General features: G+C 36.7%; 1 protein-coding gene across 1 annotated transcript in view; it reads left to right on the forward strand.

Moving 5' to 3' along the window:
• Positions 1 to 25,180, forward strand: part of ATM (ATM serine/threonine kinase) — a 79,736-nt gene that overhangs the window by 52,495 nt on the left and 2,061 nt on the right. The window contains 18 exon segments of the mRNA XM_035898507.1: positions 1 to 98; positions 1,551 to 1,655; positions 2,176 to 2,295; positions 3,344 to 3,578; positions 5,419 to 5,586; positions 11,173 to 11,292; positions 12,316 to 12,533; positions 13,295 to 13,502; positions 14,429 to 14,542; positions 14,909 to 15,067; positions 16,302 to 16,440; positions 16,809 to 16,891; positions 18,281 to 18,421; positions 19,409 to 19,525; positions 20,962 to 21,111; positions 22,386 to 22,551; positions 23,840 to 23,926; positions 24,005 to 24,119. The exon segment at positions 1 to 98 is cut by the window's left edge and continues 16 nt beyond it. Of these exon segments, the coding sequence (XP_035754400.1) occupies positions 1 to 98; positions 1,551 to 1,655; positions 2,176 to 2,295; positions 3,344 to 3,578; positions 5,419 to 5,586; positions 11,173 to 11,292; positions 12,316 to 12,533; positions 13,295 to 13,502; positions 14,429 to 14,542; positions 14,909 to 15,067; positions 16,302 to 16,440; positions 16,809 to 16,891; positions 18,281 to 18,421; positions 19,409 to 19,525; positions 20,962 to 21,111; positions 22,386 to 22,551; positions 23,840 to 23,926; positions 24,005 to 24,119 (2,543 nt within the window).

Raw genomic sequence — 25,180 nt, forward strand, 5'->3', positions numbered from 1 at the left:
CTGGAACATGAAAACACTGAGTGGTGTGCAGAACTACAGGAAATACGCTACCAGGCAGCATGGAGGAATATGCAGTGGGGCCACATCTCTTCTGTCAAGTAAGCTGACTGACTTTTTTGCTGGTTCTTTAAGTGAAAGGCAATGGTTTCAGTTCAAGCAAAAAGATGACATGAGAATATAATTTCTATGAAGCAGGTCACCTAATTTGTCTTAGTCATTGAATTGAAAAGCAGTCTTTTTTGCTTAGACGTGTCTGGTTTGTATGCACATCACTCTTCATTTTCCTGGGAAACTGTACATAGTTGATTCTTCTTTTGGTTGTTCATAACTATAAACTGAAATTTTCCATTTTTGACTCACATAGTAGATGTGTCTTAATTACATAGGAGGGATAGATAGTTTTTAATGTTTAATTTATAAGCAAATGGTGAAAATATTACTTGGTAAGCCACAAGAGGTTATCAAGACCTGGATAAGCAAACACCAGTGTTGATTCATGGCTACTCCCTCATAAGGAGTAACCTCTTTTTTTGTGTAATGTTGGGTGCCTGGCATTAGTTTTTTCATATGACTGGCCAGGATATATTGTGAACTCTGTCCCTTCCTAGTACAGCTACATCATCTCACGTTGTAGGAGGAATACAGAATAGATTAGCAAAAGCAGAAGTTACATGATGGGGTCTTTGGTAACTCCTTCTACATTAACTTTTAGTAGTCAGGAGAATGGAGGATTTTTCTCCCAAGACTTACAGAGAGATGGGTTTGGGAAACATACTCTTAGTGTGTTCATTCTCCTCCTGCGTTGTCTCAAGATCATTGTTTAGAAGTATCTGGAGGACTTCACAGACATATCCTGTTGAAGGGCATATGTCATGCCACAATCAGAACAAACTTTGTATAGGTGGGCTCTCTGTCCCTGGGTTAGGGTCTCTATAAGCCTCTTAGGCAAATAGAATATTCAGCTTTAGTACAGGAGCAGAAAAAACAACTTGTAGGATGAAAAGAGAGAGAATGAGATGGCAGAAAACCGGAGGGTCGAGGAGAAGAAAGAAAAGTGAAGTGGACAAAGACGAGAAAATTAAATTGAACACTGGGGTTTTTTCAGCCTTCCGATTTTCTTTATTTTTTCCTTTTTAAAAATATTTCTGAAGTGAAGTGTAAAGAATTGTTGATTCTGAACTGAAGTTGCATACATACTGCAATATATATCTTTCAGCATAACACTGAGAAATTTGTTAAGATTCAATTTTTATTGTGCAATTGGTTTTGTGTCATATTTTGATACAACCTTGAACATATCCTCCATATTCAAAACATTTTGATGATTACTGTTTTTTCTTTGTTTTAAAAGAACAGCTTGAACTTAGAAAATACTAAATTAATTTAAAATTTAAAGGGTTGCATTATTATTTTTTATGATGCAAAATAGCAGTCCATCCAACTGCAGAAAATGTTCTCCTAAAAATATTTGTCATAAAGATAAAATTGACTTCTTTGTAGAGAAGTAGAATTTTCCTTTTATTTTATGTTACTTTCGTTTTATTTTTAAGAGATGAGACAGGAAGACCAGGGTACCATGAATCATTGTATGATGCTCTTCAGTCTTTACGAGATAAGGAGTTCTCTGCTTTCTATGACAGTCTCAAAGATGCCAGGTAACTGTATGCAAATATTCTGCTGTTAGAGAGAGAGACGGAGAGTGTGTGTGTGTTTGTAGTCATAAGATACGTTTAAAAGACTATTACGGGGGTTTGGGGGCTTAAATAAACTCTCATGCATAGAATAAAATGAATACTTCTGGACTGCAACTTCATTTCCAAGCTTTTTAACTTAAATTTGTCCTTGTGCATATACAATTTGTATGCTAATTGAAGATACGTTTCCTGTAGTATACATCTCTTACTTTCTGGTCCCCTTAAGTGGATTTGAATGCTGACTACTCTTCTTTAGCTGAGCTATCATGTATGCTTTGGAGTTTATATATGCTATACTGTGTTTTCATTTATTGACAGACTTAATTTTTTTTAACTTTAATGGTAATACAAAATAATTCTGAAATGAATGCTTTTGTTGTTTAAATTCTGTTCACTGTATGGAAAATATATTATGGATATTTGGAATTACTTGTGGATAATAAAAAAAAATAAATTTACTATTTCTCTGTTAAATCCATAGAGTGAATGAAGTAGAAGAGCTGTGCAAAGGCAGTCTTGAGTCTGTTTATTCATTATATCCAACTCTTTGCAGACTACAGCTAATTGGAGAGTTGGAAAATATAGGTCTGCTGTTCTCCAGGTATTTTTTTAAGCTTGTTTCATACTCCTTTGTCACTTTTCAGGATTTTTAGTCATCAAGTCTAGCACAAAAATTAAATGACCTCAACAAATTTTTATTCATGAACATCTCAAACTTCATCTTAAAATTGATACGGGTTTTAGCTTTACTATGTGGAGACATATCTAGATTCTCTTTATTTCCAGACTGGATTTATTTGTGGCCTAGTTTTAGTTATTTGATATTATGCCTATACTGTATTTTAAATAATTGTTTTCTTTCCTTTCTTCTGAGTTCCCTAGTTTCCCAAGGTAGCAGTCATATCTACTAGCAAGTAACTGAGTCATCCTCTTCTAGTTTCCTTTCTAAAAATGTTTTCTATTTCCTTGACGATACCCATAGATCTATTGAAAGTTGTTTCAGTTTGAATCGCTTTCTTCATGGACCACTATTATCATCAGTATTCTACATGAATTCTTAACGTTGCCTTTTATTCATAGGAAGGTATTTATCTCTGTAGTGCTATTAACATTGAATTTTTTCTACTGTAGTTGTATCAGTTTGGTAGCTTGTAGTCATCCTACAGTCATGTACCATGTCCAGGTCCTTATGAACCATTGCTATTTGCAGTTAATGAATTGCCTAAAAAAAAAAATTACACATAATGACAACCTACACAACTACAGTGTCACAGTTTGGAATTTATTCTTGTATTAATCCATATATGACCTATATTATCAAAGAGTAATCTCCGTCTCTTGTTCTTTTAAGTAGCCCTATGTTAGAATGCAATTCCCTTTGCTGACGGACCTTTAACACAACAGTTTTTGATGTTTAATCAAGGAGTTGTTCACCTTACTAATGTTGATCGTTTGATCTTCATGCTTGTTAAAACTGTAAGCCTACCAGTTTATTCTGCATATTAATCATTGTAGGCGTTTATGGACTGTTTCTTGGTTTCGAACTGTAGATTGTGAACTCCCTTGGTAGTTTACTTTTGTTACTCATCTTGCATTTCACTAATATTTAGTGAGAATTAATAACAGGTCTTTTCTGGTAAAAATTGCAGATCTGTTACTACTCAACAACTGAATGATATTTATTTGAAATGGCAGAGACAGTCTCAGCTTCTCAAGGACAGTGACTTCCGTTTCCAGGAACCTATTATGGCTCTGCGCACTGTAGTTTTGGAGATCTTGCTTGAAAAGGAGAATGACAATACCAAAAGAGAATGTATTAAAGACATCCTGACCAAACATCTAGTGGAGCTCTCTAGATTGGCAAGAACTGCTAAAAATACACAGGTAACCAATTCCAGGAAAGATCAGTGACAGATCTTTATTTTTCTAGTTTATAAAAGAACTTGATTTTTTAACAATATTAAAGATTAACTGTATTCTAAGTTTATCCAATGAATCAATTAGTTGGAGACTTAAGCTGTGTAGAACTTATTCATAAGTTGTATTTATGGTCATGTTTTCTGAATTTTGTTCATAACCGTAAGTTATTCTATGAGGTCTGTAACATAAAAACGAAATTTTCAGTGAAGAATAGCTCAGCTACTTTATTTTGGTGCAGCTTTATATATCCAGCTTTCAATTACATACAGAAAGAACTTCATTGCACCTGTATATTTAGTGTTGCCTTCAAGGTTTTATACTCTCAAAGCACCATTGCACTGTGGTAAATCTCTCTCTGTGAATGACTTAACGGGATTTGCAGTATCAGTGGTTTCTGCAGCTGCTAATGCGTTTAAGGTCCAGAGTCAGCCTTTACTTGTTCTAAGTAGTGCACCTAGAGAAGTAACTCAACAAGAATTTATAGAGCAACAGTATACTCCAAGAACCTCTGTAGAAAATAGTTTCAGCTAAATATATAACCTGGAAAGATGTTTAACTCTTCACATATGTGAAACTATATTAAACTTTGATTTCAGGAAGGTTCTAACTCTTTTTGTGAATAATGATGAAATCAGTAGAACAGCTGTCTTTGATGTCATAAATTTGCAAGGTTTGCTCAGTGCCTCTGGAACTGTTCAAGAAAATAACTTCTTCAGAATTTTTACCTTATGCCTGCCCAGCCACTAACACTGTGGTGATGAGTGTCCTATAAGAGTCCCAGCAGAAGCAATTTTTTTTTCACTTTGATTTTTAGTTACAGAAGAAGATTAAAATTCAGGCACCATACTTAGGGAGGATTAGAAGGTTCTGAAAGATTGAGCCAGTGTATTTCTGAAAACACTATCATTCCAGCCTCTTCAGTGTTGTAGGTCAATGTGCAACCTTTGGGGCGCACTTCTTGGCCTTATCAGTCTTTCAGATCATAGGATGATAACCCTTTCCTTTTGGCACACTAGTAGTTGACAACACTAAGTGTCTGGATGTAGCAAAGTTTTTGAGGAAGCACTCTTTTCAACTGATGGCTGCTCTTCCTCATTGGTGCCACTACCATCCATCAGGAGAAGGAAGAGAGTGCCATACAGAATCATCATGCTGACCACTAATTGAAGTACCCAAACTTACATTATCATGTACAGGCATTCTTACATTTTAATTGTTTACCTTGCTTATTTAAAAGTTGGATTGATTTGGTTATTGATTGGACAACTTGTGAAACTTCAGTCTTGATCTTTGACATTGTTAAAAAGAAAGTTTGCTCTTTGTACTATCATAGTGATAGAAGATTACTAAATGAGGATGTTAGTTCACCAGTGATACGAGTGAAGAGGTAGGCATACAAAAGAACTAGTGTATGGTGGTGCAATTTTTCTTACTATTTTTCTGCGGTCTCTTAGGATGCAATAATAATCACTATGCTAAAATTATAAAGCCATTATTTCAGTAGGTACTGATTGTAGAATTTCTATACTTTATACCTCCAAATAATTTAAAATGTTAAACATTGATACTTTATTTTGGGGTTTGTGAAGTTCAATTCCATAGTCTGGTTTTGTTGCAAATCAGGTTTTTATGCAAGTACATAGAAAAATAACTTCATATCTTTGCTGCAAAGAAATTCTTAACATTGGATAGGCAGAACATGCTGCACAAGTAGAGCAAATGAAAATGGAGTCTAAAACCAAAACTTGCTGTGAGATACATGTGTTAACTTAAAGATTTGTTTATAATGTTTTTTCAATTTCAGCTTCCAGAAAGAGCTATGTTTCAGATCAAACAATACAATACAACGGGATATGGAGTTTCTGAATGGCAACTAGAAGAAGCTCAGGTTTTCTGGGCTAAAAAGGAAGAGAGTCTTGCACTGAATATTCTTAAAAGGATGATAAAAAAATTAGATGCAGATTGGTTTCAGGTATGTGTTATATAATGGATAAAGCTATGGTAATTAAATTATTTAGGATCCTATTCCCATTTTCTGAAGTTTTCCCTTGGAAGAAAAATAAAAGGCTGTCTGCAATATTACTAAATCTGTTTTGTACTTTCAAAATGTCTGAAAGGAAAAAAATCTGTATCAGGGGTTTTCAAAATGAGTCTGTAAGAGTGGCAAGTGTTAGAATTCAATATTCTATTTTGCCTCCAGTGCCACCACTGTGACATGTATTGCTTTTTAAAATGAGATGATTTCCCTTGATAACAAATTAACTTGTTTTAAACAAAACTGTTACACAGAGGTGTATCATCTTGTTCTGTGCCAATAGTTAAAGAAACTAATGGCCAAGCAGGATTGTTTAGGCATAGAATCATAGAATCATTTAGGTTGGAAAAGACTTTTAAGATCATCGAATCCAACTGTTAGCCTAACACGCCAATTCCACCACTAAACCATGTCCCCACGTGCCACATAGACACATCTTTTAAACGCCTCCAGGGATAGTGATGCAACCACTTCCCTGGGCAGCCTGTGCCAATGCTTGACAACATTTAGGTGAAAAATTTTTCCTAATGTCCAATCTAAACCTCCCCTGGCAGAACTTGAGGACATTTCCTCTTGTCCTATCACCCGTTACCAGGGAGGAGAGACCAACACCCACCTCACTACAGCCTCCTGTCAGGCAGTTGCAGAGGGCGATAAGATCTCCCCTCAGCCTTCTCTTCTCCAGGCCAAACAACCCCAGTTCCCTCAGCTGCTCCTCATCAGACTTGGGCTCCAGACCCCTCACCAGCTTCATTGCCCTTCTCTGGACGCACTCCAGCACCTCAGTGTCCTTCTGGTAGTGAGGGGCCCAAAACTGAACACAGTATTCTAGGTGCAGCCTCACCAATGCTGAGTACAGGGGAAGGATGACTTCCCTGCTCCTGCTGGCCACACTATTCCTGATATATACTATATTGGGAACTGTTAGAGAGTACATGTTTTTGTTAGAAGAAGAGTAATTAATAAAGATGTTATCTCTGGTCCTTATTGTGTAAAAAACCAACTAATACAGGGAGACACTAATAATATGTTTTATGCGGAGGAAGCATACCTCTGTTGCAGGCATTTCCCTGATGTCTGTAGGGAATCTTTGTGCAAAAGTCGAAGTATGAATTGAGGCTTCTATTTCAGTGGGGCTGAACCTGTATCACAAAGTGTACAGAAATTCCAGGCAAGTTTTTGACCCATAAAGATTCACTGCTGTACCTCAGACTTTTTTGTCCCTTGTACTAACGTATTATCAAGGAACATAGATATGCCTTGGGGTGCTGTTTCACGTCTTTAAATCCTCCCCCATTTACAGGCACACTGAGCTGTGAGTTTTGTGTTGTTCTTCTGAAAATAGAATCTTACTTCAAACAGGGGAATGTTTTCTCATGAAATTTGACTTCTGCAAATGCCTCTTAATCTTAGTTATCTTAGATCTTTTTGTAAGCCTTCTGAAAAATTACATCACTTGATGTGAAGCAAATACTACATTCTCATCTCCAGTTCAGAATACAAGAACTGAAACAAAAACCCTTCTCTCCTGTCTCAGTAATGGGCAATACAAAGTTCCTAAGAAGTGTAAAGAATAGTTGGGCTGTATAGCCAGAGACTCTCCCAGACTGATTTGTAGCCAAAGAACTTCCTGAATCAGAGGTAGTTTCTTTGTAGGTAATTCCAGTGGTTTTTATACCATAAATTTGTCCAGTCACTTTTTGACTCTGTGTAAGCTTTTAATATCCAAGAAAACCCTGCAACAATGAGTTTCACAGCTTAATTTACACTGTTTTAAGAGCCACTTCCCTTTGTTCATTTTGAACCCCATATCATTTGATATTCGTTCTGAGCTTGGAAAAAAAGCTTAACACATGTTCCCTGTCTCCATTCTCCATAGTGAGGGAACGTTTTATAGTCACATTTCCAAACAGGAGCAAATGTTTCAGAGTCTGTCGTATATAAGAAGTCTTTTTTCCCCCTCTCATGCATCACTTAACATTTATATTTTGGTTATTTCATCAGGTATTTTTTATTCCATTTGTTGTCCTGTATTGTTTGTCTGAAGTTCTTCAGTCTGTCCTTGTTTTTATCACCTTGGATAACTCAATATCGTCACTGGATTTTATGTTTACTGCTTATTGCTTTCTCAAGATTAATATCTTCTGAACAGCAGAGATGGCTGGATCTTTGGAGGCTTTTCACTGGGGACCTAGATCCACTGTAAAAAGTGGCCCATTTATTTCTCTTTCCATTGCCTATCTTAGTTCTTTATCCCCCCAAGAACCATGCATTTTATTGTGCATGAGTTTCTTCAAGAGCCTTTTATAGAAGAACCATGCCACATGACTTTTGGAATCTGTAGGAGTAGGCTGAATCAGACAGATCTCTGTTTGCTTGTTGAGTTCTTCAAGAAGTTATGCTGAGTTGGGAAGTGGGATGCTGATCTGAGGATGCTAAGGGTGTTGGCTGAAATCATGTCAAAGCCACTTTTGTGTCATCTCTGAAAGGCGATGGAGGTCAGGGGAAGTCCTGATGACTGGAAGAGGACAATGAAACCCAATTACAAAAAGGGCAAAAAGCAAGATCAGAAACTGCAGAGCAGTCAGACTCAGTTCAATCCCTGGGAAAATTTAGGGAAGCTATTGCCATGCTCATGAAGGAAAAGAAGGTGGCTGGGAAAAGCCAACAGAAATGTACTGTCATGCTTGACCAACTTGATTGTCTTCTGTGATGAAACAGTTTGCCCAGTAGACATGTGATGAGCTGTGGATATCATCTGCCTTGATTTTAGCAAGGCATTTGACACAATCTCTTACAATATCCTTGACAAGCTGGTAAGGTACAGACTGGATAGATGAGACCACAAGATAGGTGGAAAACTGGCTGAACTGCTGAGCTCAAAGGGTGGTTGTTAATGATTCAAAGGCAGCCTGGTAGCCAGTCAGAAGCAGAGTTCCTTAGAATTTGTTATGGAGTCTGATACTATTTTTATGACTGAGATCTGTATAACAGGACTGAATGTCCTCACCAAATTTGCAGATAACAGCAAACTGTGGAGAGAGATTCTGGAAGGAAGAGCCACTGGTCACAGAGACCTCAATAGTTTGGAAGACTGTGCTAATAGGAATTGCATGAGATTGGTGGCAAGTCCTTCACCTAGGATAGAATAATCTCAAGCACCATTACAGGAAGGGGTCTGACTGGCTGGGGTGTAGCTTTGTCAAAAAGGACCCAAGGGTCCCAGTGAACAGTAAGCTAAAATGATTCAACAGTGTGCCCTTGTAGCAATGAAGGTGAACCATATCCTCGGCTGCATCACCAAGAGTGTAGCCAGTAGATTAACAGTGTGATTATTGTACTCTATTTGGCACATCACCTGAAGTGCTCCTCTGTTTGGCCCACACCTGAAATAATGCGTCTAGTTTTGGCCCACCATTCAAGAGAGACATTGAAAAATTGGAGAGAGTCCAGCAGAAGGCCACCACAATGATTAAAGGGTTGGAGAACTTGGCAAAGGAATAAAGTTTGTAGGGATTGGTTTTTTTCAGCTTTAAGAAGTGAAGGCTTAGGGGGATCTAGTCACAGTCTTCCAGTACCTGAAAGGTAGTGAAGATGGAGATAACTGCTCATAGATAAGCACAGTGCAAGAGGCAATGGTGCAAGTTGTTTCAAGGGAAATGCCATCTGGATACAGGAGGAAAGTTCTTCACCACTGTGAACAGTGTGCCCAAAGAAGTGATGGAATCTCCCTTGCTGGAAATGAATGGTCAAGACTCAGTTTAGGAGAGTCCTGGAAAACTTAATCTAAAGCCCTGCTTGGAACAGAACATTGGGCCAGATGGTCTCTGGAGGTTCCTTCCAGCCTCGACTTTTCTGTCATTCTGTGATGTCCTTTTACAAAAGCTATTCTGGCTTTTCTTCATATTAATCCATCTGTTCTCTTTGTGGAATATTTTTGGTAATTTATCCACTTCTGATGAGAGTCTTACTGATCTGTGCTCCTTTGGAACTTGTTAAAATATTGATGTTACACCTGCCACCTGTCACTCCTCTTATATTAAGGCAATTTTAAGCAAAAGCTTTTATACCTTTTTTAGTAGTTCAGTTATTTCATCTGTGAATTGCTATAGACCTTTTGGAAAAATAGATTCTGATCCTGGTGAGTCGATAGTTTTCATTTTGTCCATTTTTTCCGTAGCCTTTGTTGCTGACACTTCAATAGTAGACAGACCTTTGAATCCCTCATAAAGAAAGGCTTTGCAGTGGGAATCTTCAAGGTCCTCCACAGGGAGCGCAAATGGAAATGATTAAATTTTTTTTCTGTTTTGTCTTCTCAGAGCGCTTTTTGGTTTATAACTCTGTTGTCTTTTTATCAAGTGGACTGTCTTCTGGTGGCTAGCTGCTCCTAATATGTTTTAAAAATGGTTTTTTATTATTTGTTGAGTCGTCTTCAAGTTGTTTAGGTTTTTTGGACACCCTGATGGTGGGGTTTTATTTTTTTATTTGACAAGCTATTTTATAATTTTTCTAATATGTTTTCTTTTTCACTTGTACAAAACTTCACTTTTATGCTTTTCATTTTTGTACCGATGTGGTAAAAATTTCTTAATCATGCTTACCTTTGTGTGTAGCTGTGATGGCTTTCTCGGGGTATTTTTTGGAGGGTAATAAGCAGTCACTTTGAATCCATATACATTGGTAAGGAGTATCATATTTCAGCAAAGCTGGAAAATTTTGGGCCAAGTTCTCCATACATATCAGGGCAAAATCAAGACTTGCTGCTCTTCTTCCGATTTTCATGATTGCTCCATGAATCGGTTGATGAAGACCTCGAAAAATTTAGACCTTCTCTCACCTTCCAGTGTTATGTTTACCCTGTCCACATAAGGAGGGTTTGTGTTTTCACAGCCTATGATATCCTTCAGTATTTCGCAGTCAGCATTGCCATCTTCATCAGGTGGTCTATAGTATGTACCATGTGCTCAAAGTATTTTGGAAACTTGTCCTACTATATAGTTAAAGCTGAACTTCCAAACTGGAGGCAAGTCCTTTGGAAACCTGCTCCATCATTTTCTCAGAGTACTTTTAACCAAGTTTCTATGGAGAGGTCTGTCTGAAAAATTTAATGATCACACATAGTTATCACAATTTCTGAATATTTTCTACAGAGTGTACTGTGGTACTTCAAGCTAAATGTGGATATTAGAAAATACAATTCTGAAAACATGCTGTGGGTTTGTTTAATTTTTATGACATTTTGTCATTGTTTTATTCTGGTTTTCATTGTTCAAACTGTCAGGTATTTAAAAATACGTCCTCTCCTTTAGTTTAACATAGAATGTGAATGTGATTTCAGGTTATTGACTGTTGTAGATGTGGATGTTAAATGACTCTGTAGATACATTACATGTAATAGGCCCGAGTGACTGAATTATATTTGGGGTTTAAAAGCTTTATAAATTGCCTACCTTGTATGTAAAAAGTATTTTTATTGATGCTTCTCTCTTTTTTCATTTTTTCCAAAAACTTGCTTTCTCAAAGGTTGAGAATGATCCTCATCTGAAACTGATGTATACAGAGTGTCTGAGGCTATGCGGAACCTGGTTAGCAGAGACATGCTTGGAAAACCCTACAGTCATCATGCAGAAATACTTAGAAAAGGTGAATCCAGACTTTGAAATATACAGCCTTTGAGATGTGCTAAATATGTTGTTAAAATGTCAAGTAAATTTTACAATGCAGCCTTTATTTTTCTGGATTGAAAATATGGATTCTTATAAAAATATTATTGCTTCACATAGTATTGTGTAACATTGTAATCTTATAAAATACTCAGAATATGGCTTTGCAGAATTCATAGTGAAACTTTTGTGTAATAGTGGCTTAAAAATTCAATGATAATGACTGCTAGTCCTGTATCCCTTTCCTATTCCACCCCATTCCCATCCTCTCCTTCTCAGGACAGATCATTCACTTAACATGTTTTCAGTATGGAGATTGTATTTGCAACAGTCTCTTTCCAGGTGCTGGGAAATCCTGTACTAGTGTTTCAAAGTACTATAATTTTTTTGAAACTCTTAGTCAGTAGTAGAAACATTTTAATTAATATTTACCTACCCTGCATTTCTTTATTTCATGTTAATTTGTGAAACTCTACGTAGTTGTTTTTCTTTGTTACTCTCTACATGGTTTCTTCACTCTGATGATTAAGCTTTCACATATGATTTCCTTCTCTTTTTGGCTCTTTTTGGACTGTCTTCTAATTTTTTCTCACCATTTCATGATAAAAGGTTGTGAAACTATTGTAAAACTTCATGCTTAGTTACTCTAAAAGATAGATAGCTGTCGGAGACTCCTGTATGGCTGTTACAGCTGTTTCATACAGAATAATCTTTTTGACTGTTTGCAATAAACCACTCCTCAAACATTAAATTCACTCAGCATAAAAATATTCAGCCTGATAGGTTTTATTTTGTATGCATATATATCCTGTCATAGGCAACATTGAATAACCTGTTCAAGCAGATGGCCCTGCTTGAGCAGGGGGCTTGGACAAGATGACCTCTAGAGGTCCCTTCCAACCTTAGCCATTCTGTTTCTCTGTGATAGTAGAGTTTAATCAAGTATTATGCATCACTATTCATCTGATTATTAGTCTTATCGTTATTGTAACTTCCCTTTTAGGCTGTGGAAATTGCTGCAAGCCACAGTGGAGACAGCAGTGATGAGCTGAAGAAAGGAAAGATGAAGGCTTTCTTGTCTTTGGCTCGTTTCTCAGATAATCAGTACCAGCGAATTGAGAATTACATGAAATCCTCAGAGTTTGAAAATAAGCAGGCATTACTGAAGAAGGCCAAGGAGGAGGTTGGCCTCATAAGGGAGCACAGAGTTCAGACAAACAGGTGAGCATTCAAATGGAGAGGTGGTTACTATGGAGCTATCAAAGGCTCCGTCTTTACTAATTCTTTTTCTCTCTGGGCAAATGTTACAGCATGAGTCATATTGCTGCAGCTCAATTTTTCCTTCTCTTCACAAAATAGTGGCCCAATCTATAGTGCTTGTTGCAAATAGTTTCTGAACTGTGCCTGAACATGGTCTAGGAGACTGCTAAGTAGCATGGGCCAAAACTAAGCCAGGGAGTGTTACAACAGTTAAACAGTAGGGATGATCATGGGCCAGAATTCACATTTACTCACCGGATCTGTTTAGTTCATTTGACAGAGAAAATGTTACAGAGAAAAAAATAAATGTTTGAGATATTTCGCCATCAGACATTGGTGAAAGTGTAGAATTCATCTTAATACAGAGCTCTTAAATATTTAGTCAGAGCAATTGCAAGTGAGCAGCAAAATTTGAACTTCAGCAGTTGGAAACTGAAGCCCTAACACAATGATCTCTACTGTATATTCACATTTACACTAGTATTGAGATTAAATCATAAAGAAAAAGACACTTACTGAAAATTTGCTTAGAGTGGTGGGTTTGTGTGGACATACACCAAAGAAATAGCTCCCACAGTCTGGTTTCTCAGTTGTTTATTTTACTGTGCTTGTGCATACAAAACAAGTTAAAAACGTTAAATTAGTAAGCGAGAGAAGTAGGGACAGACTTGCTTTAAGTTCATTAAGAGATAATTTGTTGTTTAAAAATGTCTTTTACATAGATATACAGTGAAGGTTCAGCGAGAACTTGAACTGGATGTATGTGCCATACGTGCCCTAAGTGAGGATCGTAAATGTTTCTTGTGTAAAGCAGTGGAGAACTACATTAGCTGTTTACTAAGTGGAGAAGAACATGATATGTGGATCTTCCGACTCTGTTCCCTGTGGCTTGAAAATCCTGGAGTTGACAGAGTCAATGAAATGATGAAGGTATATGTCTGCTGTTGCTTTTCCTTATTACGCTTTGACATCAAATTATCCGTATTTTTTCTCCTTCTCTTCCTGTGTTTCTAGAATATGAATTATCATGCTGTGAAGAATGCTTTCCTATGTATCTCCTTAACTTTTCCTCCAAAACTCACTTTTTTCAGTCATAATTTCTCATCAGTTAGTTTTTCATATGAGAGCTGTAATTCTCAATGCATTTTGATTTAACTTAATTTGATTTAGCATTTTTATTTGACAAGTCTGTATGGTTAAGCATATCTCATGATCTTTCACTGTCACCTTTTTCTTTACATACCTTGGATACTACCCATCTTCAACATAGTTAATAAATTAATCTAGTTTATATAATATATACTTTTAGGTGAAAAGATGTGCTTTTAGATTCTCTCTCTAAGACAGTAGCTGGGGAACAGTAAAGTTCTCATTCTCAGGCTGGTTCTATCATTTCTAGGATCATGCAGGAAATCTGTTAATTCTTACCTGAATGATCTGTTTATACAGAGATCTGTATAATTTAATTCTTTGCTTTGTGTTATAATTAACCTTGAAAAATAGGAAGTGTTCCTTTAGTCATATTTTTAACACACAATTGTTTCTTGTCTTAAACTAGATTGTATTTTTTTTTATTTGGATTGTCTCTTGCCACAAAGAATCTAGAAATGAATTCAGAATCAATACATCTAAGTTCTACTCTAATAAAGTAGAAAATACTAGTTTTCATATGAAGGACTTGTAGCATTCAGGAGACATGGACCAAGATGATGTGATACTCACTGGATTGCCATTTAATTACAACAGCAGTGATTACTCTCAGTTTAAAAAAAAAGCAAAAGCAAAATTGCTAGCCCTTACCTGGTATTTTATCATTAGTTTAGTACAGCTTTCTAACTGAATTTTCTCTACTACAGAAAAATGCAGAGAAGATCCCTTCATACAAGTTTTTGCCTCTGATGTACCAGCTGGCTGCTCGGATGGGAACCAAGATGATGGGGGGTTTAGGATTTCATGAAGTTCTGAATAATGTAATTTATGCTTTTTTTATCTAAAGATATCTTGATTGGCTTAGTAGTGCATACTTGTAAACAATATATATTTCCTTTCTGCTGTTATAGCTAAATGAGTTATGTAGGTGATAAAGGTGTTTTTAAAATGAGTGATGCAAAATCGGTATAGTGGGGGGAGAGGGGAGAGGAATAGGAACATTTTTCCTTGCTACTTAATTGATTTTCTTGCTGTATAAGAATAGTCTTATGCAGGTATAGGAATATACTTTGAATGTATTTTAGTTGTGGAAATACCATCTAAGTATTACTTTTATTTCTTATTAGGAACCTTAGAAGTTCAAAAGAATGAATAATGTAAATTAAGACTTTTTTTTTTCTTGACAGCTAATGTCTAGAATTTCACTGGATCATCCACATCATACTTTGTTTATAATATTAGCTTTGGCAAATGCTAACAAAGATGAACTCCTCACCAAACCAGATGCAGTAAGAAGAAATAAGTTAATTAAAAATGCACCGAAAGAAATCTCCCAGCTTGATGTGGTAACTACAAAATATTCTGTGCTATTAATCACATTCAGTCCTTTTATTTTGTTAAAAAACGGGAAAAAAATTATGTCAAAGGTTATTTTAGTGTAGAGCTCATCGGCTGACTTTTGTTAAGAAACGGAGCAAAAAAGTACTTTTAATAATAAAAAAACTCCTTTTGGGCATACGTTGGTAATTGTTATTGAAAGAAGTAACTATGGGGTTGAACAAAACATGGTTAACATTTCCTGCAACAAAAAGCCCCAATTAATTCAGAGAGTTTTGTGATAAATGTCCTTGATGTGTGATTTTGTAAAAGGCATTTTAGGTGCAACAAAGACTTGAGTGGGTTTATTGTTAAAAGTACCTACTGAATTGAGTATTTTTTTCTGCTTTGAGTGGTAACAGCTGTTCTAAGTATTTAGCGTAGTGCAGTGTACCTTTTGTTCTTTATATGACCTTTAGATGTTAAAAGCCATGGTGATGGGTAATACTGAACTATGGCTTCATGTTAATGTTGTTATTGTTTAATTTTTAGAATCATAGAATAGAATCATAGAATTACTTTGATTGGAAAAGACCTTTAAGATCTTCGAGTCCATCAAGTTGGAACCTGTCTTTGGAATCATCTCATGTCTAGATTAATGCCCCTTCTTTCCCCCATCACTATAGGCCTGGCATGGTTGTTTGTCATTACCCTCTTACCCCCCTCACTGATACAATTTTTCACCAGATTTTTATGTGGCTTTTTTTCGCCTTTCTCTCAGTTTTTTAGCTCTTTTGTGGTCCCGACCTAAGGAGTAGGATTATGGTAAACTCAACTAAGTCTCTCAGAGTCAGGCACAGAAGGGACACATGGTTGGATTTTTGCCTTTTGCATACAGACTTTTTCTTCAGTTGGGAGGAAATAAGAGAAGTGGAAAGGTGGTGGGAGACCATCCAAAACTGCCTGTCCCTTTTTCTGAAGAATTTTTGCATGTTTTTTGCACTTTGCCTGGACAGATTTGCTCCCTCTCCATCCCCAATAATATTTTACTTTATTCATTATCTCAGATTAGACAACACAGAACTTTTTGTCAAATTATTTATTTCTGTTCATATCACAAAGGGCTGTCTGTTACTGCGATTTTATCTGTTTTCAAGGATGTATCTCAATTGTACTTATTTGACTGCATGTTATGATGCATCTTTAATCTTACAGGGTGTAGTTTGCAAGATCTGATATTTATGTTCCATTGGGGTTTTTTAGGACAGAATGGAGGCTGCTAGCAATATAATCAATATTGTAAGAAAAAAGAGAGCTCATATGGTTAGAGGTGTTGAAGCACTTTGTGATGCTTACATCACATTAGCAAATGTAGATGCTACTCCATGGAAATCTCAAAGAAGTAAGTCTTGCAAAAATTATTTTTGTTTTTAACATTGAAGATATATTTTATTTTCTTGTATTAAAAAGTATATTTCTAAATATTGTTATTTAAAGGAGATAACTAGCTAGCTAGCACAGTGTCCTGTTTTTGATAAATGTAGAACTTAGTCTGGATTAAAAGTCATAGTAATTAGTTGCACTGTAGGGATCAGACTTCCTAAGTATGAAACTCCAGAAAACTCCAGTTGTCCTGTGGTCATCTTCATCAGCTCAACAGAAGCATTCAGTGAGGTTTTGGATCCCAAAAGCAATGTAAGCTGTTTTGTGTGAACTTCAATGTATGTTTATAGTTCTGAATTTTAAAATATTAATTCCTTTTAATTACAGAAGGAATAAGTATTCCAGCTGACCAGCCAATTGTTAAGCTGAAGAACCTGGAGGATGTTGTTGTCCCTACCATGGAAATTAAGGTGACTGAAGTAGAAATAAACATAGACTATAATATCAAATCTTAGAATCAACTTCATTTTTTTATAATGGCAGTCAGGGTATGTATCTCTTCATCAAATTTCCATGTTCTTTACAGGTCAGCCTTCCAGGGGTACTTTCCTGTCAGGTGGGAGACGCAGCGTGAGATGCTTTCCTTAGGCTTTAGAAAACCTTGACCCCAAGTCTTATATTTGCTGGGTAGTGGCTTATTGTGTGAAGATGGCTTTGCCACTGCCACTATTAGCACTGACTAATCATAGAATCATAGAATAGTTTGGGATGGAAGGGACCTTTAAAGGTCATCTAGTCCAACGCCCCTGCAATAAGCAGGGACATCTTCAACTGGATCAGGTTGCTCAATCTTTCATTATCAAAAGGGGTGATGAGCTCCCTAAATCACAGAGAGGATCTTATTTTGTAGGTGCTAGCTCAGAGTTCCAGGGAGGCACTTAATGTCCAGAAAGTTGTGAGAATTAATAGATATCCCTCTTTGTCTGTTCCTAAATGGGCAGCTTATATGTTTTTACCATTCAGTGATGGTGGATGATCCATTCCTGTTAGCATAAGGGGTTGATTGGGTAGATGCCACATGCTCTACCCAGGAAACCTACCAGTTTCAGGACTGTAGAGTTGCTTTTTGAGCCAGCCACCTAAAATGTATGTGTTATGAAGCCAAACTTCCCTATGTTGAAGTCCCTCAGGCTATGTCTATAAAGCTACATAAAACAAGCCAAGGGACGTTATGCCATTTGACTTCAGAGGCCAGAAATTGCCACCCATCCTAAATAGCATTTGTTTGTAGGGCTCCTCTTGGCCCTAGGTGTTGCTCCTTTGTATCACTCAATTGTCCTTTGCTTTGCTTTTCTTCTTCTCCAGTACAAACTGTCTGCCATAGTTGGAGGTCTGTGATGTACACAGCTGGAGTGATACTTCCTTACAGCTGAGTAGGGTTGCTTTCTGGTATGAGGATTTGGAGGATGGCTGAAGATCCTGTAGATTGCAACAGTTTTAGGATTGTAGATTGGGTCCATTGGTAGCCTAATGTAAGCCTAATGCCCCCCAACTGTACATGAACATTTTCTTGAGAGAATGCTAGTTGGGAGAGGCTGAAATTGTGTCAGAGCTTGTTTAGTGAAAGTCTGCAGCACCAGGTCTCTACCAATGAGATGAACAAGGAGGACTCAAACTCACTCTTTTGCTCAGCATATATTTGTAGTCTTGGTGGGTATTATTCTTGTAGATGATGGAATGCTTATATTAATATTTAGCATATAGTCTGCTAACGAGGTTTGCAAACAACTCGTGACCGCTTTCTCTGAGTGAAATGGAGGTAGTATTTATATTAATTTTAAACTAATTTATAATTTCAGGTGGATCCCACAGGACAATATGAAAATTTGGTGACAATAAGGTCTTTTAAGCCAGAATTTCGGTTAGCAGGAGGCCTGAATCTGCCTAAAATAATAGATTGTATAGGATCAGATGGTAAAGAAAGGAGGCAGCTGGTTAAGGTAGGTTCTGTCAGTTGTAATGACATGTCAGAGACTTAGCATGTTGGAATTTTTTTTTCAGTTTTCTCATGTATCACTTCTGTACCATGCACAGATATTTCACAGCTCAGTGTCAGTTTTCTCAGTTCTGGAATGCTTTAATAAAGGAAATGACAAAGTAATAATAAGTAATATAATAATAAAATAATAATAATGCACTAATAATATATAGTAATAAGTAATAATATTAAATATATTCGTAATTATTTTTCAACAGTGCATGTAATATACAGTAGCTTACCTGACAACTACTGGACCTGTGACTTGAGTGGTCATGTCTCAACTAGTGACCTGGAGTGTACAGCAAATAAAAGCCATCAGCATTTTGTGATCAATACCTCCTTTTTTGTTTCTTCCCCATACAAAAAAAAATTACAATTCAGAGACAAAGACATGCACTTAGAAACACAAATCTCAAAAAATTTTATTTCTCTTTAAACTCAGTTGATTTCATTCTGCCTGTCATTGAATGTAAACATTCAGCAGCTGCTGGGAGAATCCTGTTTTGCTGTGAAGTATGGGGTGGTTTTGAAAGTTTTAAAAGAGAAGCATGAATCACGAGATCTGCATCCAACAGTCAGAACTGCAGTACCAACTGATGCTGCTTCAGCTGTGTGCTGGATTGCTAAATACAGTGAATGAGACATCTGTTTTTAAAAGGGTCCATAAGGCATGTAGGCTGGTTGAAACCTTAATCAAGTAACATTTGTCAAAAAAAAGAAGAAAAAAGTGATGATTTAAGTTAATGGTGGTTCTGCTTAAGCAGCTGAGCACTATTAGAAAACCAAATACGGAGAAAAAACAATTGTTAATTACATTTTATTACAGGTGATTGTTGTGGAACAGTAACTTGTGTCTTGTGGAATTCTTAAAAATAATTAAAGTTGCTGAATAAGAAGTGGGATGCTGAGAAGTGTTCTTTAACTGCTTTTTCTGTATATGCTAAAGGGGCGTGATGACCTGAGACAAGATGCTGTTATGCAACAGGTTTTCCAGATGTGCAATACGTTGCTCCAGCAAAACACTGAAACACGAAAGAGAAAATTAACTATCCGAAGATACAAGGTAACCCTGAACAACTGCTGCAGCAGAGGAATAAATGCTACCAATAAAGCGTATTTCCCCACTCTCCTCTTTTTAACCCAAAGACAATATAAAAGTGTATTTATTCATGTGTTATTAAAATAGTAACTGCTCCTTAAGGTACAGAATAAACAATAAAATGTAATTATTACAGTTACAACAATTATTACAATTGAATTTTTTCCAAATCCTTAAAAAAAATTCTGATGCTCAATATGCATTTTAATACTCTTCAAAGCTTTCTCTATATGAACTTATAATTGAGAAGAAATGTCATGCACTGTCCTTGAATTGTAAGTTGCTAGTCATTAAACTTGAGCATAAACATAACGTAAAGTTTGCTATGAATTCTGATTAATTTTAGTCTTGTGCTATTCCTTAATTAACTAATAATTAATTCTAGTCATGCAGTATTCCTTACAATTGAATCCAGAAATCCCATCTAGGGTCCATTCGTGCAGAATTTGAATTGCAGAACTGTTTTTGTTGCAATTGGGAATACAGGAATAAATTCTTATTATGAATGCAGAAAAAGTATTTGAGTAGGAACTTTCCCCTCCTCCTGCTTTTTCATGTGCTTGGGCTGATAATAATAGCTAATGAAGGTAACCTCTGAATATGTACTCTGTAAGTAAAAGTTCTTATCTTTGACAAATGAGAAATGTGCACTCCAGGGTCTCTAAAGGAGCTTATCTGAATTGCTAGCGTAGTTTTAAGAATCCACAGGTGGAGTTAGAGTCACATTTTTTGAATAATTTTCAATGAAGTCTCAGGTTTTTGCATGTGTAAAAATGAGCGAGAGCAGGGAAAAAGAGAATGGGGGTTGCATTATGAGACAAAGAGACTCATAAGAAAACAAAATTGAAGGAAACGGGCAGCAGCAATTTCTCTGAGGACAGGAGATCGTTCTTTCTGGCCAGTTCTGTCCGCTACAGCAACTGAGGTAACTATTACAGCCAGTTATGAAGTGAGAAACTGTTCCCTAGGATGGGAAGCAGACTGAGACAAGCCGAGTATGTTCACGCAGCTGCCATGTGTTTGTTCCAGATGTTACTTCTTGCATGCAGTTTGCGCAATGCTTGTATTATCCCATTCAGGCACAGCAAGCGGTTGGCATTCACAGGTCATCCAGCACGCCGATGCAAACATGCAGATTGAGTATAATCATTAAGCTGCACTGAAGTACCTAGTGGAAGGTTCTCTGGGCTAGGAATAAAATTTGCAAGTATTTGACAGAAAAACCTTGAGTGTATTTTATGTATGTATACACGTGTATTTAGAACATATATTGTGGTCAGCTCTATGGTTTGTTTTTTCTTTTTAAACAAACACAAATATGTGCCTGTGCTCTGCAGCGTGCATATCCATAGTTGTGTGTGTATAACTCTCCCCCATGCAGCACTGGTTTTGTTTTACAGGTGGTTCCCCTTTCTCAGAGAAGCGGTGTTCTGGAGTGGTGCTCAGGAACGACGCCCATCGGCGAGTTTCTTGTGAATGAGGAAGAGGGAGCTCACAAGAGATACAGGCCAAAAGATTACTCCAGTTATCAGTGTCAGAAAATAATGATGGTGAGTCAAAATAATTAAGGAAAAATATCTGGCTTATATTATTTCACACAGAGGGTTGGGGTTTTTTATGTATTTATGGAGAATTATATACTGTGCTTTTAGTATATAATAATTAATATGACCAGTGGCATGGAATTAATAGTTCCTCAGGCTAATCTGAATGCAGCCTGGGAAGAGTTTTTAAAAACCAAAAATTGCTAAATGAATGACTGTCGCAGGAAAGATTTGAATAGAGCTGAATCTTCAAGAAGTCTGTGAACTCTTTCCTAGAGTATAAATCTACTGAAATTCCAAAATGATCATTACAAGCACCCAACAGAGTCGGTGTAAAGTTATCTTACAGATTTAATATATATTTGTCATGTTTCTCATTGCATTGAAAAATTATTTTTTCATGAATAAACCAAAATTCTAAATACTAGTCCTTGAAAATAAAAATATGGTTTAGAATGCAGCTGAGATTAATGTAATACCTTAATTGCCTAATGCAGCTGAGATTAATGTAATACCTTAATTGCAGCGTGAAGGGGTCTGGCTTCTCCTCCACTGTGACAGCCACGTACCCTCCCCTCTGCAGAGAGTCAGTTCAGGGAGCTAAGCCAAAAGAAGACTTAACCTTATGTGCACTGGCAGAAAAATACTTGGTTCAGTAGATGCAAGTAGGGTAAAGTTCTTTTTTCTGATGGTAGCTAGCTGCTAGATGGATTCAGCTGGTTTGGTTTAGTTCCACAAACCACTTCACCATACGTTTAGAAAACTGCAGATTTTACTTTGTATCACTGTGATTGTGCTAGAAATTATTTCCTTTTAAAACTGCATAGTATGAACAGGATGAAAGTATATTTAGTTTTGGCTTTGTGCAGCTTTTGCATGTGAATGAGTGAGGACAACTTTCTCACAGTGACAGGAGCCATCAGATAAGCAAAGGTACCAGAACAGAGTGCAAGGGGAATTATCTCCCAACACAATGCATTTACCTGTACATGCATATAAAATAGATACACTTGCTGAGCCAAAGAAATGGGAGCATGTTTTTTACATGTAGCCCATGAGTTGTGTGTGAAAATATAATTGTTTAGTAAAACAGATAGATAGGTGCATTAATAATAACTGTAAAAAAGACATTAATTCATAGCTCAGAGAGAGAAAGGAGTGAGAAAAGCATTTGATGGAGGGGAGAAGGGTAAAAGGAGGTACGTGTTTCCTTCAAAGGAAGAGCTAATTTCCTTTCAAAGTAGTCAGTCATGGGGAAAACATTTCTTATTTGTTTAAAGGATGCACAAAAGAAACATTCTGAAGAGAAATACGAGATCTTCATGAAAGTCTGCGAGAACTTTCAGCCTGTGTTTCGTTATTTCTGCATGGAGAAATTCCTGGATCCAGCTGTGTGGTTTGAAAAACGGTTGGCATACACTCGCAGTGTGGCTACATCTTCTATAGGTATTATACTGGATTATTAACATAGACTTTTTAGATTATGTAAACAAAGAGTTTATACCATTTCAGAGGTAATGACTGTTCTGCTTTTGTCACATGTCAGGAAAGGAGGAGTAGGGGGCAAAAAATGCCAGCAAGAACACCACCATTACTTTTGTAATTAAGATTTCTGATTCATTCCTACCCCCACCCCCACCCCTTTCTGCGGTAGAAAGACAGAATGAAATTCTGTGTTTCATTATTCTGTGTAGTGGTTCGTATGTTTAGGTTCTGGTAGTTTTTTTAAAGTTTCTACCTAACTAATTCTGTTGTTTTGATTTAGCATTTATTCATTTCATCTGTAGCCTCAAGTGCTTTTACATTCTTTTTACTGGCATCATCAGCCATACCTGAATTTTTTTTTAAGCTTTGGCTTTTTTCCCTTGATTTTCTGTCTTAATAAGGAAATAATGCTCTTGGATTGTGGATTTCCTTTGGATGACTCAGTTCTGTATTGAGTCTCTGGAACATTTGATAGTAGATTGCATACATTGCAGTAGATCCTATTGTAGATGTTAGCATGTTGTTTATACACCCCCTTTTGTGCTGAAAAAAAAATGAAGTAACTGCAGTTTAGCAGAATTCAGATGAAAGGTTTTTGTAGGAAATACTACTGCTATCCATCCAGCTAATGTAAGAACAGTAACAGGCATAAATTGTAGCAAGGCAGATTTAGTTTGGAGGGTTTTGACATGTAAGGGCAGTAAAGCACTGAAATAGGCTTATGTGAAAGATCTTACCATTTGTATCACTGGAGATTTTTAAAACTGACTTAGGACAAGAATGCCACAGGAACGTTTTAGGTATAGTTGAGCTGCCCCACTGAATTATAGGCTGAATTATGTCCAGTCCTGTTTTCTGGATTATATGATACTGTGAGTTAAAAGATTTTTTTAAACATAGTGATAATGACAAAGCCTAATTTTATTGAGCACTGGCTTTTTATCTTTTTTTTTTTGAAAGCTGTGAAATTGTTTGGTTAACAGAGAGAAATGGGCAAGAAGTCTGTGGAGTAGATAAAGCAATACACATCTGTGTGAGAATAACCCTTTTGCAATTGCATTCAGTTAACCTTTTGGGATTTGTGGAATGGCATTTGCTCTTTACTGGAGAAATATGTGTACATGGGGGAAGAAATATCCTCACTTCTGTTTGTACCTGTTACACTGATTCTAATAATCTTCTCTTTGTTAAATTTTCCCTGGGGTTTATGGCATGTAAATATGGTTTCAGCACTTACCTTTTCTTTTAGTTGGCTACATTCTTGGACTTGGAGACAGACACGTTCAGAATATCTTGATAGATGAACAAACGGCAGAACTAGTGCATATAGATCTGGGTAAGTGGGACAGGCAAGAGTACCTTAATTTTTCTGTACTTTAATGATTTTTAAAACATTTATTATCCTTTCTTTTAGGGGTTGCTTTTGAGCAAGGCAAAATCCTTCCCACACCAGAGACTGTTCCATTTAGATTAACCAGGGACATTGTGGACGGAATGGGTATTACTGGCGTTGAAGGAGTCTTCAGAAGGTATGCGCTCTGTGTTGCATAGGGGTAAGGAGGCAGCAGAGTACTGTCGGCGTTATGATTATTACATATTAAATAGTTCTGATGCTTGAGAGAAGACTCAGATTTCTGCTGATAATACCCAAACCTAAATACTGTCCTCTAACTCATACGCTCTTATTTATATAACCAATTACGAATTCATTATTGTTGCTCAGCTTTTCATATTTTCACTAACTAATGGGTTGTTGTCACCCTCTTATGCAATTCAGGGATGGCTCAGTGCCTCCAAAGGCTCCACAGATAAATTTCATCCCTTGATTTAGACTGCTGGACTTTTTTTCCTTCAGAACTATGTTTTTCTTTCAGAGATATACTATATGGAGCTATTAAGTTTCTTTGAACCATTTTGTTCTGTCTCTTATTTCTGTTCAGCTCTATGTAAGTATTTTGCAGTCTTTTTCCTCTTTTGGATCATATATTTGATATCACTTTGCAAGTGCAAAATATAAAACCCACAATAGATTTGATCTGCAAACCAGAAAAATCCCAAAAGGGCTGAGTTTCTTTCAGCCTCCATCCTATCTCCTGTGAATGACCCAAGAGAGCCCTAAAAAGCAGGACATTTCTCTCATTCAGGACTTTCATGATGTTCACAAACGTAGTGCTTGCAAACCTCAAACTTCATGTCTTTATTAAAGCACATAGTGTAAGTGTTGTCTTTGTAAGGTAACAATTAATGTTGATGAGTAGTTCCTACTACACCTTTGTCCTGTGAAGGAACAGTCACTGCCACTTCTGTTCTAAATGTGATGCTGTCAGATTCACAGTTTCGTGTTACTTCTGAAGCTTTTGTCCCATGATACAGAAAAACATGAATTGTTTGGCTCCAGCTGAAGTAAATACAGTGGAAAAGGCACTGGTGCAGATACTGTTTCTGCCTCAGCCAGCCTGACTTTTATAGGTGTGAGTGCATAAACAAGTCCTCTCAGGACTGGGTGTGAACACAGTCTGTTAAATTTGTTGTGTGTGTTCTCCTCCTGAAGTAGGCAGGAGGCCTAATCCCTCTTCGCCTGTCCTTCTGA

This window comes from Egretta garzetta, unplaced genomic scaffold (genome assembly GCF_000687185.1).
Source record: "Egretta garzetta isolate BGI_Z169 unplaced genomic scaffold, ASM68718v1 scaffold217, whole genome shotgun sequence".
NCBI lineage: Eukaryota > Metazoa > Chordata > Aves > Pelecaniformes > Ardeidae > Egretta > Egretta garzetta.